This window comes from Rana temporaria, chromosome 1, assembly GCF_905171775.1.
Source record: "Rana temporaria chromosome 1, aRanTem1.1, whole genome shotgun sequence".
Classification (NCBI taxonomy): Eukaryota; Metazoa; Chordata; class Amphibia; order Anura; family Ranidae; genus Rana; species Rana temporaria.
The window spans coordinates 62,750,328-62,765,591 of NC_053489.1; the positions used below are offsets into that span (position 1 = coordinate 62,750,328).

The 15,264-nt window shown below is 44.1% G+C and overlaps 1 protein-coding gene across 3 annotated transcripts in view; it reads right to left on the bottom strand.

Annotated features, from left to right (window-relative positions):
- The window catches only part of DAB2 (DAB adaptor protein 2), a 267,105-nt gene that overhangs the window by 40,803 nt on the left and 211,038 nt on the right, over positions 1-15,264 (bottom strand). For 2 of the 3 annotated variants that reach the window (XR_005747128.1, XM_040338682.1), the window contains exons 10-12: positions 8,584-9,246; positions 3,920-4,088; positions 1,547-2,188 (exon numbers count right to left, since the gene is read on the bottom strand). Coding sequence is in view for 2 of the 3 variants with exons in the window: in XM_040338682.1 (XP_040194616.1) it covers positions 1,547-2,188; positions 3,920-4,088; positions 8,584-9,246 (1,474 nt within the window). In the remaining variant the exon portion in view is untranslated. The remainder of the gene's footprint in view (positions 1-1,546; positions 2,189-3,919; positions 4,089-8,583; positions 9,247-15,264) is intronic. The other variant, XM_040338692.1, reaches the window with a different exon arrangement.

The window sequence follows — 15,264 nt, forward strand, 5'->3', positions numbered from 1 at the left end:
CGGACCGTTTCCAGCGGATAAATCCTCTGGCGGATTTTGATCTGATGGCTGTACACACAATCCCCACAGAATACATCCGTGATGACGTGCCACGCCGTCGCCGCGACGATGACGCGGCGACGTGCGCGACCCTGGAAGGTAAATACTTCCACGAATGCGTCGAATCATTACGACACATGCGAGGGATGGGAGCGGACGGACTAATCCGGTGAGTCTGTACAGACGACCGGATCAGTCCGCTGGACTGGATTCCAGCGGATAGATTTCTTAGCATGCTAAGAAATTTTTATCCACTGGGAATCCGTCGGCTGGATTTTTATCCGCCGGGAAATGTCCGCTAGGCCGTACACACGACCGGATCTATCTGCTGGAACTGATCCGCGGATCAATCCCAGCGGATAGATCCGGTCGTGTGTACGGGGCCTTAGGCAACTGATAAGACATCCTCTATTTACAGGTAAACAGGACAAATAGAGAGGGTGAATCTCCCTAAGGGCTTTTTCACACGGGCAGACCGTATGTCCGCTTTTTCATCCATCCGTGTACGGATGGAAAAGGGACATACATACATAGGGACCCTATGAGATTGCGGGTGTCAGCGGATGGCCATCTGCTGACACCCGATCTCACCCGGTTCCGCAATCCTCCGATTCTGCAGACGGAGGAAAACCCTATTTTTCCATCCGTCTGCGGATCGGATGAACACGGATAGACGGTCTGTGTTCATCCGATCCCCCCATAGGGGAGAGCGGAAATCTGACAGGGCGGTTCCTATCATATGGCGGCTCAGCGGGGATCAACGGAGCGATCCCCGCTGAGCAAGTGGAGATTGACAGGGCGGATCATCACAGATCCGTCCCGTGTGAAAGAGGCCTTAGGCCTCGTACACACGACGGGACAGTCCGATGAAAACGGTCCGCCGGACCGTTTTCATCGGACATGCCCGCTCAGAGATTTTGGTCTGATGGTTGTATACACCATCAAACCAAAATCCTCGCGGACAGAGAACGCGGTGATGTAGACTACACCGATGTTCTCTATCGCGCAAGTTCAATGCTTCCACGCAAGACGTACTAACCAGCGGACATGTCCGACGGACAGCTTTCCAGCGGACATGTTTCTTAGAATGCTAAGAAACATTTGTCCGCTGGAAACCTGTCCGCTAGGTCGGAAAATTGTCCGGTCGGCCCTACACACGACCGACCATGTCCGCGGAAACTGGTCCGGCGGACCAGTTTCAGCGGACATTTTCGGTCGTGTGTACGAGGCCTTACAGAGACACAGAAAACAATCCCTGTCCACTCTATCCAAATAAAAAACAAACAAAAAAAACTGTTTTGCTTTTAGTTATACTGCAATACTCTTCATCCTTACTACTGCCTTTCCCAAAAATGTTCACTATGCAAAATTTCCACTTTACCACAATAATGATAAAGGCCATATCAGACCATACTTTCCATGGACACAAACATTTACACTTTACAAAGTGTATCTTTTTATCAGTACAATATTAACCATTACATTAAAAAAACACCTAGCACATTACCGTTAATTTTAGAAGAGAGTTGACTGATATCATAATCGTCATGGTCCGCAACTTCTTGGGGAATTCCAACTTTGCTACTGAAGTAATTTGAAAAGGCTCCAGATGTGCTACTTGAGCTGTTCTGGTTCTCTCCACGTCTTGCAGGGACAGCAGGAGGCTTAGCCAGCTGGTAGTCTTTAAACATATCCTTCACATTCTTCTTTTCCTTCTCGCCTAGAGGATCCAGAGCAGTAAAAGCATCACTTTCCTTCTTAGGTGACTCCGCCACTGCAGCTGGCCTTGGTGGAAGCTGTGGAGGGCTTGAAATAATTGGTCCTGACTGAATTAATCCAGAGGGTAATGTTGGTAGTCTAGGTGGAAAAATGTTCATTTGGAAAGGGTTACTTGATGGCTGGGTCCATCCTGGTGGTTGGACAGGTACTGGTTGATTCCATAATGGGGGATTTTGTACAGGTGGAGGAACTATAAAGTGGGCTGGCTGGTTCCAGGACACCATTGATGATGGTGATGAAAAGACAGTTGGCAGATTAAAGCTAGGCTGGGCTCCCAATACCGGATTGGGAAGCGTGGCAGCTGGCTGATTAAAAAGTAGAGGTTGTTGATGCCATTGCTGAGTTTGAGATGAATTTAGTGGTAGAGTACCTACAGCAGAAAAACTGAGATTTAGTAACTAACATTGAATTATACCTCCTAAACAAGGTTTTAGTAAAAAATATATTACTGATCAATAGGCACTTAGCTAATCCTCCAGCTTCTTGAAAAGCCATTTACAATGATTTCACATCTGTTAGAAATGTTAAGTCCGATTGATCTTTGCAGACTTTGGCAGTTGTCACCACTAGGGAAGAGGATTACTTGGCAGGACAACAAGGCAGGAGAACTTCAATCTATATTAATAAAGATGGAGCTGGTGGGAGAGCTGGCACATTGGATTGGCAAAGCCCAGCCTTTCCTTGCTGAGTTTTTCAGTGAAATTGGTATGACAGCTGTGAATGTGGGATGAAATAGGAATGGTCCAACAGAGGATAATTAAAAGTAAAAAATATACATAACAAAATTGCAACCTACTTACAAGTAGATCTGATTCCATTAGTTGTTAAAAAATATATACACAAGTTATTTCCCATTGTGTATAGCTTGGCACTGCTTATAAGTGTAGCTCATTAACTACTGTTGCTAGCCTAGTATTTTTAATTCAGCATGATAGGCTTAAAGAATAACCTGGCATTCTCGCTTGTATTACATTTCCAGGGAAAACTAAAGAAGAGCTGTACAAATTTCCAAAGCCAGGAAACAAGGCTAGATACCAAATTACAGTTGTGGTCTGTATTTGAGCCTTTACTATTGGTATCTAGCATATAAATCAAGCACAAAATTGAGATTGACTAGATACATATAGGTAGATTCAGAAAGAGTTAGGCCGGCTTATCAGTAGATACGCCGACCTAACTCAGAATCTACGCCGACTTATGTTTAAGTGTATTCTCAAACAGAGATACGCTTAAACATATCTAAGATACGATGGCTTGCGCCGTCCTATCTTAGGTTGCAATATTGAGGCTGGCCGCTAGGTGGCGCTTCCATTGTGGTCGGTGTAGAATATGTAAATTAGTAGATACGCCGATTCACGAACGTACGCCCGGCCGACGCAGTACATTTACGCCGTTTCCGTACGGCATTATTAGGCCTTATTAGGCCTAAAGTTATTCCATCTAATAGATGGAATAGTAATGTTAAAGTATGGTCGCCATTCCCGCTTCGAAATTCAAAATTTTTACGTCGTTTGCGTAAGTTGTCTGTGAATAGGGATTTATGTAGTTTACGTCCATGTCGAAATCAATAGGCCCGTGCAGCGTACTTAGCCGAAATGCACACTGGGAAATGTAGGCGCCCGGCGCATGCGCAGTTGAAAAAAAAACGTAAAAAACTTAAGGTCAAGCCCCATTAACATAAAGCACGCCTCCTTACACACATTTGAATTAGGCGCCCTTATGCCGGCCCGCTTTAGGCTACGCCGCCGTAACTTAGCAGGCAAGTACTTTGAGAATCAAGTACTTGCCTTGCTAACTTACGGCGGCGTAGCCTAAAAACGCTAAGCTACGCCGCCGCAACTTGCACCATTCTCTCTGAATCTACCTATAAGTTCTTCAACAACTAGCCCCCTCCCCACCCCCAACTTTATTTGTCACTCCAACAAAGTCAGTTTAGCATGACCCCACCCTGTCTGGGCGCACAATAATGTGGGCAGTAGATTTGAAGAAGCGATACTTCAAATGCATAGCCATGGTAATAAGAAACTACAGCTAGCTAGTATGGTGGTTTTGTATTGAAACCCTAGTTTAACAATTCCTTGAAGATCCTGTTTTCACTCACCAGCACCTCCTATAGGTGGTATAGTGGAAAGGTTGTTAGCATTAAAAAGATCCATTGGGTTTGGTTGTAGTGAGGTTGATGTAGCTGGTAGGGATACTGATAAAACCGGCTCTGGGTTTACAGAGTTCGATGAAAAAATGTCTGACCCAAATATGTCATCAGAAGCTGGCTGCATAAAAAGAAAGACAACAGGTATTTAAACCTTGAAACAAAAAACAGTTTATAGATGCAGAATTGTTACTACTTTGGTGTTTCTTCATTCAGCACCCTCTTAAGAAACAATTTCATGGCAAAGATTGGATTAGCGGGCAACCTTTATATATTAAAGAAGCATTCACATCAAGAAGAAGAATATAGCAATAAAAAAGTGAGCACAAAACAGTTAGTGTTTGTTATGGTTAACAATGCGCATTTGTTTTTTTTACTAAGGTTATACTAGAACACGTAACAGTCGACCCCACTCCAAGAGTGGTTACACTGCCATGATTCATGTTTCCTTGCAATGGGTATCTTTGGTCACCCATCTTCAGGTACTGTAGCACCTCTTGTTGCATTCTCAATAACATAAAATAATATTAAAATAAAAAAAACAAATAAATTAATAACCATCCATGGAAACTGGGAACCCTTCATACTGGTCATAGCAAGAACTCAGACCCGGGAACTCAAGTGCAACATCTCAAGTACAACTCTTAAACTTCTATCCAAAATTGAACATTGGTTTTAACTAAACTAACCATTAATAAGGTGTCGCTCATCCTTCTAGGTCAGACGTCAAGGTACAGAGATGTGAGTTACACATTAGCTAAACAGACAAGGTTATTTTTTCTGGTGGTTTGACCCTCAGATAAAAAGCAGCTGTGTCCTTAATATCTACTACTTAAAAAAAAGCCTCAATTACATGAGGACGGGAAATCTGGCATACCTAGTTCAGCTGTTTGTGTAATACATATTCCTATGTTAGTTCTGGAATAGATTGTAAAATATTTGATCATCTCAGCAAACAAATTGATTCATTCAATGAATGGGACTGGTTTGCAAACAGTATTGTACTTACCATTAGTACACATAGGTGGCAGCATTAGGTAAAGAAGTAACAAAAGTTAGAATTTTAGTAAACATTTGTAAAAAAAATAAACAAACTAGAGTAGACCCAAAAGGCCAATATGGCCACCCCGGCAACTGCCTGATGGGTTGTTATATCTGGATATCACAGGAACTGCCCAGTTGTAACATGTTATGTTGCAATTAAAGGTTTGCTGCATTGTGTACATATCCTGCAAAACTCCTACCAGAACCTTATTGGGTTACAAGTAAATCTACTTTAGAAGCATTTTTTTTAACCAATGATCCTAAAGGGTGTCTAATTCTAGATTTTGTTTATTTGAGAACTCTGCTTGGTTAAAAATAATTTTAGTTTAGAGGCATTGTTCACTGATAAGCTTTGATGCCGCGTACACACGATCGGGCTTTTGCCCGGCCAAATCAAATCGGAATTCCGGCAGAATTCTATCTGAAAAATATAGAACATGTTCTATATCTAAAGTCTAATGGCATTCATCGGAATTTCCGATGAAAAAACTCCTATGGAGCTACACACGATTGGAAAATCCGATGGAAAAAGTCCATCAGACTTTTTCCACCGGAAATTCCTATCGCGTAAACGGGGCATAAGGGATTTTAAATCTGAAACTCATAAAAAAAAGAAAAAAAATAGAGCGATGAGAAGTTAAAACATCTTATTACTGTTTGTTTCCTTTTTTAGTGATTACCACCATGTATATTTTCTCAAGGTAACATTGCCACTAGGGCTAAACTGAGGTAGAAAAAAAAAATGTGATTTTTCCCTGTTCATGAATAGAGAAGAAATTGCCCAAATGGGCATTACAGGTCAGGAATTGAGGGATATTCTCATGAATGGGACACAGATGGGAAAACAAACCCCCCAAAACTGATGGGTTAATCCGTATGTATCCAAAACTAAAAGAAAAAATATCTTTACAATTTAAAGTTGGGTTATACTTATAGGCATACATGTGGGTAGCTGTCCTCGGGCCTTTCCGGCTGTTTCTGAGGCTCTCCAGTGCCCCTACCTCTGGCCGCATGCAGTATTGCATGCCATTGAAGTCAATGCAGAACAAATTATTTTTGTTTCTATTGATTAGAATGGGGAAACTCGCTTTGATATGCAAGTACTTTGGATTACGAGCATTCTCCTGGAACGGATTATGCTCGTAATCCGTGGTTCCACTGTAAATGGGATCACATCACCCCCCACTGGCCAATAAGCTGAAAACACAGCACCTGGAAAGGGAACAGCGGCCAGTAAAGGATGTTACATTTGCCTCACTGGATGGTTGAGGAACTTATCCTGAGTTTAGTATTACAATGACAATGTCTGTGAAAAGGGCTCATTCACACCCTCCTCTCCAGCAATCCCCTGCCTCTCTTAACTCCATTGTAGGCTATAGTAAAAAACCCAATATCAGCTGGTTTTGGAGCCTAGCGGGAGTGATGACATCACGCCCTCGGTCACGTGACCGTGTTGAGGCTAGCAACTGGTTACATGGGAGAAGGTCAAATACTGCTGGGGAGGATTGCTGAAGAGGTATCAGTTGGTCGAGGGGGGGGGGGGGGGCTTTGCAATGTGAATAAGCAAAATAACAGTATTTCTTTAACCACTTTAGCCCCGGGCCTGTTTTTCAGAGTCGGTGTTTACGAGACAAAACCATTTTTTTTTGCTAGAAAATTACTTAAAACCCCCAAACATTATATATTTTTTTTCTAACACCCTAGAGAATAAAATGGAAGTCATTGCAATACTTTTTGTCACACCGTATTTGCGCAGCGGTCTTACAAGCGCACTTTTTTTGGAAAAAATTCACTTTTTTAAATGAAAAAATAAGACAACAATAAATTTGGCCCAATTTTTTTATATATTGTGAAAGATAATGTTACGCCGAGTAAAATGATACCCAACATGTCACGCTTAAAAATTGCGCCCGCTCGTGGCATGGCGTCAAACTTTTACCCTTAAAAATCTTGATAGGCGACGTTTAAAAAATTCTACAGGTTGCATTTTTTGAGTTACAGAGTAGGCCTAAGGCTAAAATTAATGCTCTCGCTCTAACGATCGCGGCGATACCTCACTTGTGTGGTTTAAATACCGTTTTCATATGTCGGCGCTACTCGCGTATACGTTCGCTTCTACGCGCGAGCTCGTCGGGACGGGGCGCTTTAAAAAAATTTTTTTTTGCTTTTCGCATTTATTTTTATTTATTTTAGAATTTTTAACACTGAAAAAAAAAAATTATCACTTTTATTCCTATTACAAGGAATGTAAACATCCCTTGTAATAGAAAAAAGCATGACAGGTCCTCTTAAATATGAGATCTGGGGTCAAAAAGACCTCAGATCTCATATTTGGGCTTAAATGCAAAAAATGCATTTGGAAATGTCATTTTTTCAAATGACAAAAAAAAAAAAATGTTTCTTTAAGACGCTGGGCGGGACTGACGTTTTGACGTCACTTCCCCCCAGCGGAGCTATGGGGACGGGCGAAGGAGATTTTTCCTTCAGTCTCGTCCCCGCTCAGCTGCCAGATGGTCGCGATCTCCTCCGCCGCTACCGACGGCTACGGTAAGCAGCGGAGGGCGCGGGAGAGCGGCGGGAGGGGGGGGCCCTCTCCCGCCACCGATAACGGCGATCTCACGGCGAATCCGCCGCGGAGACCGCCATTATCGTTAACACGGCCGCCCACAGAAGAGATGAATATCTCGATTGTGGCAGCAGCTGCTGCCGTTACCGAGATATTCATCTCTAAAGTGAGGACGTATAACGACGGTGGGCGGTCGGCAAGTAGTTAAAGACAGAAAAGGAAAAAGAAATCAAAGACTGAGAGGTACTAATATATGCAATGTCAACCCTTCACATCAAACTGAAATCAGGGATCTTATTTTTCTTATATGCAACTATTATTATTGCTGTCTAAGCTAGAAGTGCATCTTCATTTAGCTTTGAGTGTCACAACTTCAAAACAATATATCCAGCATGCATATGCCTGTGAAACTGAGCCCTTTCTCCAAAAAAAACATAACTGTATAAAAACTGTCATTGTTCAGGGACAACACAGAGAAGAGAGCAGCACATCATCCTTAATGATGGGAGCTACATTACCCTGTACCACTGATAATATGTATGCACCAAATACATATTTTTCAGCTGTCTTCATTTAGGCTGGGTTCACACCTATGTGAATTGGATGCGGCTTACACTGCGTCCAATTCGCAGGACATTTTAAAATACATTCATTTGAATGAGGCTGGTTCACATATCTGCGGTGCATTCGCACTCCGCATTGCCCAAAAACCGTGTGCGTTTTCTAGGCATTTGGGTCCGGCTCAGGTGCGAATTCAGGCCCATTATCTTCTATGGGAACGCATCTGATTCGCAGATGCGTTGTGAACACCCCCTCCTCACTACACCTCCCCTCTCTCCCTGCTCAGCTGATCTGCGGCTACAACGGAGAGGAACCGCTGAACAGCTGATTTTTCTCTTCGCAGGGAAAACGGAACTGGAATTCGCACCGGACTGGTGTGAACCCAGCCTAACTGTGGAAATCTGCTATTCACCACAGAAAAAGTGTATTAAAAAAATAAAATCACCTTTGCACATCTCCTTCCTCTTCCAGGCTTGGTGCTCTGAGGTGGAGGGCTAATAGTTATAGGGTCAGAAGAATGTGGGCTGACATTGCCGCTCTTGTGACTGAAATTCCCCTCTGAGTTCTTTAAGCCATTTTGCACATCCCCTGCTTTGGATGAGCAGTCACTAAATGGATTTGGTTTAGGTCTGCTTAGAGAACCATTTTCTTTGTGTCCTAGCACGCCATTTTGAGTCCTTGCAACAGGAGCAGACTGGTTACCATTAAAAGGCCACTGGTCTGACTTTTGCTCCTGTTTACCGGAATGGCTAGTTATTTGGTCAAACTGCTGCCCAAACTCAATGTCGTCAGTTAGATTCCCATTGCTGTCGGGCCCGTTCCTTAGGCTTTTTGCGTTTTCAGTTTCACGATTGACAGATTTAGAAGAATCATGTGGAGAAGAAGTTGATTGATCTGCAGTTGCAAAAGGATCATCACTAAAAGGATCTGGATTAGGTGCAGGAAAAAAGTTGAGATTGGTGGAAAATGGGTTTTCAGATGAGAAAGGTGACCGTGCTTTGGGATGAGGAACAGAAGAACAAGAGTGGGTGAAAGGATTTCCTTTAATGCAGTTTTGATTGGTGTCGATTTCAGTGTGTAAATCCACTAACAGGATATCGTTACTTTCCTAGCGATGCGGGAAGAAATGAGATGAAACATTAGCGAAGGCAAAAGTGCAAATCACCAAAGAAAGCAGAACAAAGCACAATAAACACATAGATCAACATAAATTTCACATATTTTAGTCAAGACAAAAAGCAATTAAAGCAGACCTTTGGAACTCTACCCTTTATGGCAAGGGGATCTCCCTTACTTTTGGTCCAGGGCATGACAGTCAGGGCTCTACTGGGAGCTAGACTTCCTGGTTTCTTTGTCTGGAATGCATTTTCCATATATTCCTTGCAAAAATACAGTGACCATTAAAATATATGTAGACTCCAACTAGTTTCTACAAGGAATTTATGGAAGAAGAACTCCAGGTTGTGCAGCTCACAACAGAACAATAGAAGATCTGAAGGTGTGAAGTTTAAGCTCTTGTGAACTCCAGCAAGGAGATCTTTTCTCACTTCCAACCTGTAAAAAGCACAATTTAAAGTGTCAAAGTAGCCTTTAGTAGGAAAAAGTCAGATTTTACCTTCCTCAGGAAATGTAGAAAAGATGGTGAAACTCACATTTACCTTTTTTTAAGAACCCACTGAAGGGTTTGTTGTCTAATATCAAAAGTATTGTCCACAGTCCCTTTTCAAATGTGTGTATATATATATATATATATATATATATATATATATATATATATATATATATATATATACCGTAATCAGTTCAGGGTAAGGTATAAAATGTTTTCAGCATTTACCACTAAAAGCTCTTTTTGTACTTCTGGGACACATTAGGCTCTTCAACCTCAACTCAACCTCAACCCCTAGCAAAAGCTATCTGCTCCATGCTACAAATACTTGGAATAAACCCATCATTAATATTTGGCTACTAATGTAAAATAACAAACTCCTGAGCACTTCTTGACTTGCCTAAAGACAAAAACTTTTAGTTTTAAAAAATTCACCTGGGGGTAAAAAGGAACAGAACATCTGTTCCTGCTGAGTCCATTGTCACTTGGAAAGAAAATAGGGGAAAATCCAACATTTGTATTTGTCACCATAACATATAAAGAAGACACTTGTTTTAGTGACAGCTTTCTGAGAGGAAACAAGCTTTGGTTGTACTTCTCCTTTAAAGTGGTTGTAAACCCTCAGGGACAACATACACCTACAGGTAAGCCTAGATTAAAGCGGATGTGCCACTAAACAAATATATTAAAAGCCAGCAGCTACAAATACTGCAGCTGCTGACTTTTAATATAAGGACACTTACCTGTCCTGGAGTCCAGCGGTGATCGCAGCAGATGACGAGCCGATCGCTCGTCACCCTGCTGCTCCCCCCTCCATCCACGGTGAGGGAACCAGGAAGTGAAGCGCTCCGGCTTCACTGCCCAGTTCCCTACGGCGCATGCGCGAGTCGCGCTGCGCCCGCCGATTGGCTCCCGCTGTGTGCTGGGAGCCGAGTGTTCCCAGCATACAACGGGGGACGGACGGAAGGTAAGGAAAAAACCCGTCCTTTGCCCGTATCGTAGGGCCGGAAGTGGGTGCAGATACCTGTCTGTAGACAGGTATCTGCACCCCCCTCCCCCCTGAAAGGTGTCAAATGTGACACCGGAGGGGGGGAGGGTGCCGATCAGCGGGACTCCACTTTAGAGTGGAGATCCGCTTTAAGGCTTACCTGTAGGTGCTTGCAATATCTCCGAGACCTACACGGTCTCAGAGACATTTAAAATTTCCCCAAACAACGCCTTCAACGGCGCATGTGTTGTCTTGTAAGGGCCTGCTGTGCCGTTTCAAGCTGGGGTCATGCCGTTAAAGGCAGCTCCCGCGCGCGACTCCAGCCAGTCACAGAACCGGAGTTCGCGGCCCCCGGAAGAAGAGGGGTGAAGAATGGATGCTTGCTGCCAGCGTGGAAGACTGTGACTTTGCGGGCTTCTCCTGCAGGTAAGTGTCAAATAATGGCCTACTATGCGATGCATAGTAGCAAATTATGCTTTACCTTTGCAGGGAAAAATAGAGGAAGTAAAACCCATCAGGGTTTACTTCCTCCTTAACTGTATGATCCCTACACAGCATAACAATATAGATGTGTATCACCCTGCCCTAGGCCAAGATACATTTTTTTTTTTGGCTGTGCTGTACTCAACTGAGCAGCAATTTATTTTATACGTCCAGTAAGGTCTCCCTAACCCTGGTAGTTGATTGCCTAGGAGTAGGAGGGTCAGTCAATTGGGTATGAATATTTATCTGACTTCAGCCAATGCCTGGGAGACTGGCCCAAAAGGTGTGGCTGGGGAGAAGATAAATGTGGTCTGTTCAGAGGTCTCTCTCCATGGCCATTGTCACTTGGAAAGAAAATCGGGGAAAATCCAACATTTGTATTTGTCACCATAACATATAGAGAAGACACTTGTTTTAGTGACAGCTTTCTGAGAGGAAACAAGCTTTGGTTGTACTTCTCCTTTAAAGTAGTTGTAAACCCTCAGGGACAACTTATGCCTACAGGTAAGCCTAGATTAAGGCTTACCTGTAGGTGCTTGCAATATCTCTGAGACCTACACGGTCTGAGAGATAATTTAAATATCCCCAAGCAACACCTTCAATGGTGCATGCGCTGTCTTGTAAGGGCCTGCTGTGCCGTTTTTAAGCTGGGGTCATGCCGTTAAAGGCAGCTCCCGCGCGCGACTCCAGCCAGTCACAGAACCGGAGTTCGCGGCCCCCGGAAGAAGAGGGGTGAAGAATGGATGCTTGCTGCCAGCGTGGAAGACTGTGACTTTGCGGGCTTCTCCTGCAGGTAAGTGTCAAATAATGGCCTACTATGCGATGCATAGTAGCAAATTATGCTTTACCTTTGCAGGGAAACATAGAGGAAGTAAAACCCATCAGGGTTTACTTCCTCCTTAACTGTGTGATCCCTACACAGCATAACAATATAGATGTGTAGCACCCTGCCCTAGGCCTGGATACATTTTTTTTTGGCTGTGCTGTACTCAACTGAGCAGCAATTTATTTTATACGTCCAGTAAGGTCTCCCTAACCCTGGTAGTTGATTGCCTAGGAGTAGGAGGGTCAGTCAATTGGGTATGAATATTTATCAGACTTCAGCCAATGCCTGGGAGACTGGCCCAAAAGATGTGGCTGGGGAGAAGATAAATGTGGTCTGTTCAGAGGTCTCTCTACACGGGCCTCTACCCCTGGAAGGCAGTCTGTGTTACTGAAGAGCTGTTGCTGTTAGGCCTCAGAATGTCCCTGGCTGAGGGCCTGGAGGAGGCTGGCTGTCTCTGGACATAGTGAATAGGACCATTTGCCTAGAGCTGCAGGTGAGCCTGTGCTTTGAGGGTCAGAAGCCAGAGGTTGATACAAGGACTGTGACTGAGCTTACAGACTAGCAGCTTGTCCCCTCTACCTCAAAACAATACTTAAGGCAACTACCAAAGTACTTTCCCTGATAATATGTCCTCTAATGCCTGAGTGTATTTTGGAGTATTTTGCACCGTCATCTACCCCACCTGTGTTCAGCTATTACAATAAATCTCCAAAACCCTCGATTGAGTTTGTGTTTGTCGGTGTGCTCTGAAATTGGTATCTGGGCCTGGACCAGGGTGGGTCGGGGGACAGGTCTGGTGCACCTTCAGAACTGGCTGCCTACAGCTGGAAGAAGCAGCCAGCTGAAAAGGACCATGATGATGGCACAGAACCTGCTGTGTGGCACCCAAACCTGACCTTTGAAGAGCACTACAGCACTTAAGGTAAGTGAAGAAAAAACATGGAGGGTGAGGGGAGTTGAATGCCACTTAAAGATGCGCTGTGTTTGGCAGTAACTAACCAGACTATATCTTTCATAACTTTCCCAATTGTAACACTGACCACATATGTTACAATTTAACTGTCAAATCTCTAAACAATCTCCTTTACAATCTAAGGTCCTTGTCTTACATTCATACATATACATACTAGGGTCAATTTATACAAGATCCAATTAACCTACCAGCATGTCAGCAAAGTGTAGGAGGAAACCACCGTACCCAGAGGAAACCCATGCAAGCACAGGCAGAACATGGAAACTCTCTGCAGGTAGTGTCCTGACCAGGATTTGAACCAAGGACTCTAGTGCTGCAAGCATATCATGAACTCACATATTGTTTTATGAACAGTTTTTGCTGTTAGAGCAACCAGTCAGTTTTCGATTTCCATTTTTTTAGGTAGATAAAGAAGATAAAAATGAAAGAATCAGTGCACCCTAACACTACATCTATAGACATCCACAATCTAACACTAACCTTTCTAACCCTTTAAAGAAGAAATTTGGTATACATACCATTCTTGAAGCTGATCCGACCCAATTCCACGCTGAGCTGTCAGCTTCAGATTCGCTGTGAAGGGATGTGGAAGTGGATGTTTGTAGATGTAGTGATTTTAGTGTTAGGGTGGACTTATCCTTTAAGAGTTAAACTGGTTTGAAATGGGCAAACAAACTTCTTGCAGGCACTTTGATGGGTAATGGTGCTAGGTAATGGATAAAAGCTCTGCTATCTGTCCACAGGCCTGGGGATTCATGGAACAGTAAGGAATTAAACAATTGGGTGCAGAGATGTATAATCTATTTTAGTAGTTACATAGGTACATTACATAATTATCTCATTGTAAATATGTAATTTACTTAGCGTACCACTTTCTTAATGTAAATGACATAATAAATAGTTTATGGTTAAAAATCTTACTCTAGGAGGCCCCGTCATTCAGGCAAACAGTTCAATAAACAGATTAAAGGGGTTGTAAGGGTTAATTATTTTGTTTTTAAATAACAAACATACCATACTTGCACAGAGTGGCCCCGATCCTCGTCTTCTGGGGTCCCTCGACGGCTGTCTCGGCTCCTCCCCGCAAGAGCTAACCCCCTTCTAGGAAGCGCTCTCCCAATGGGGTTAAGCTCGCCCTGTCCCCCGGTGCTCCGCCTCATTGATTTGATTGACAGCAGCGGGAGCCAATGGCTGCGCTGCTATCAATCTCCAATGAAGAGCCACCTCAAGCTGGGGGAAAGCATTGCGGGATCGCACCCATGGAGTTTCATGGCTCAGGTAAGTAAAATGGGGGGACTGGGGGGCCCGAGAGAGCAAGGTGTTTTTCACCCTAATGCAAAGGATGCATTAAGGTTAAAAAACATGAAGCTTTACAACCCCTTTAAATACACTCAATAGAGCTCAGCCAGATGGACAACACCACTTAGGGCTCGTTCACAATTTTTTGTTACTTTTGCGGCACTTTTCGGACGTTAGCAGGGTGCTTTTAACCCCTACTAGCGGACGAAAAAGGGTTAAAACCGCCCACAAAGAGCTGCTGCAGCTTTGCCGGTAGTTTGGAGGCACTGCCCATTGATTTCAATGGACAGGGGCGCTTTAGGAGTATTCACCGCTCCTACAGTGCCCTAAAGATGCGGCTGGCAGGACTTTTTGAGCATCCTTCCTCAGGCTTTCACACTGGAGTGAAAGAAGTGGCTCTTTAAGGGCATTTTGCAGGTGCTGTTTTTAGCGCTATAGCGCCTGCAAAGTGCCCCAATGTGAAAGCAGCCTAAGAGTGGTGACCTGTTTTTTTCTGCACTGAAAAAACGCAGGTCGCTGCTAAGGCACATAGAAAATAGTGGGTTTTATGGTGCAGGCTAGTATGAACATAGCCTGAAGCCACATGCACACAGGGCAGGACTTAGGGTGGTGGGGGCCCCTGGGCTTGAGTGTTGAAGGGGCCCCCTGGAGCCGAGAATTGGGGGGGGTCGAAGATGTTGAGCGAGGGGGGGGATCATAGTTCTTGAGCGGGGGGGCGCATTAAAGTTGTTGAGCGGGGGGGGCGCGAATTGAAGTTGTTGAGCGGGGGGGGGGGGGGCGCATTAAATTTGTTGAGCGGGGGGGTGCCTCTCACCTGTGCACAGAATGTGTCGGCTCTCTTCCCTTAAGCAGACATCCACACACCACTCCGGTTCCTCCTGGGGGGGGTTTTGCAGTTGTTGAGCGGGGGGGGAGTGCCTCTCACCTGTGCCGACAGCCGGGACCACA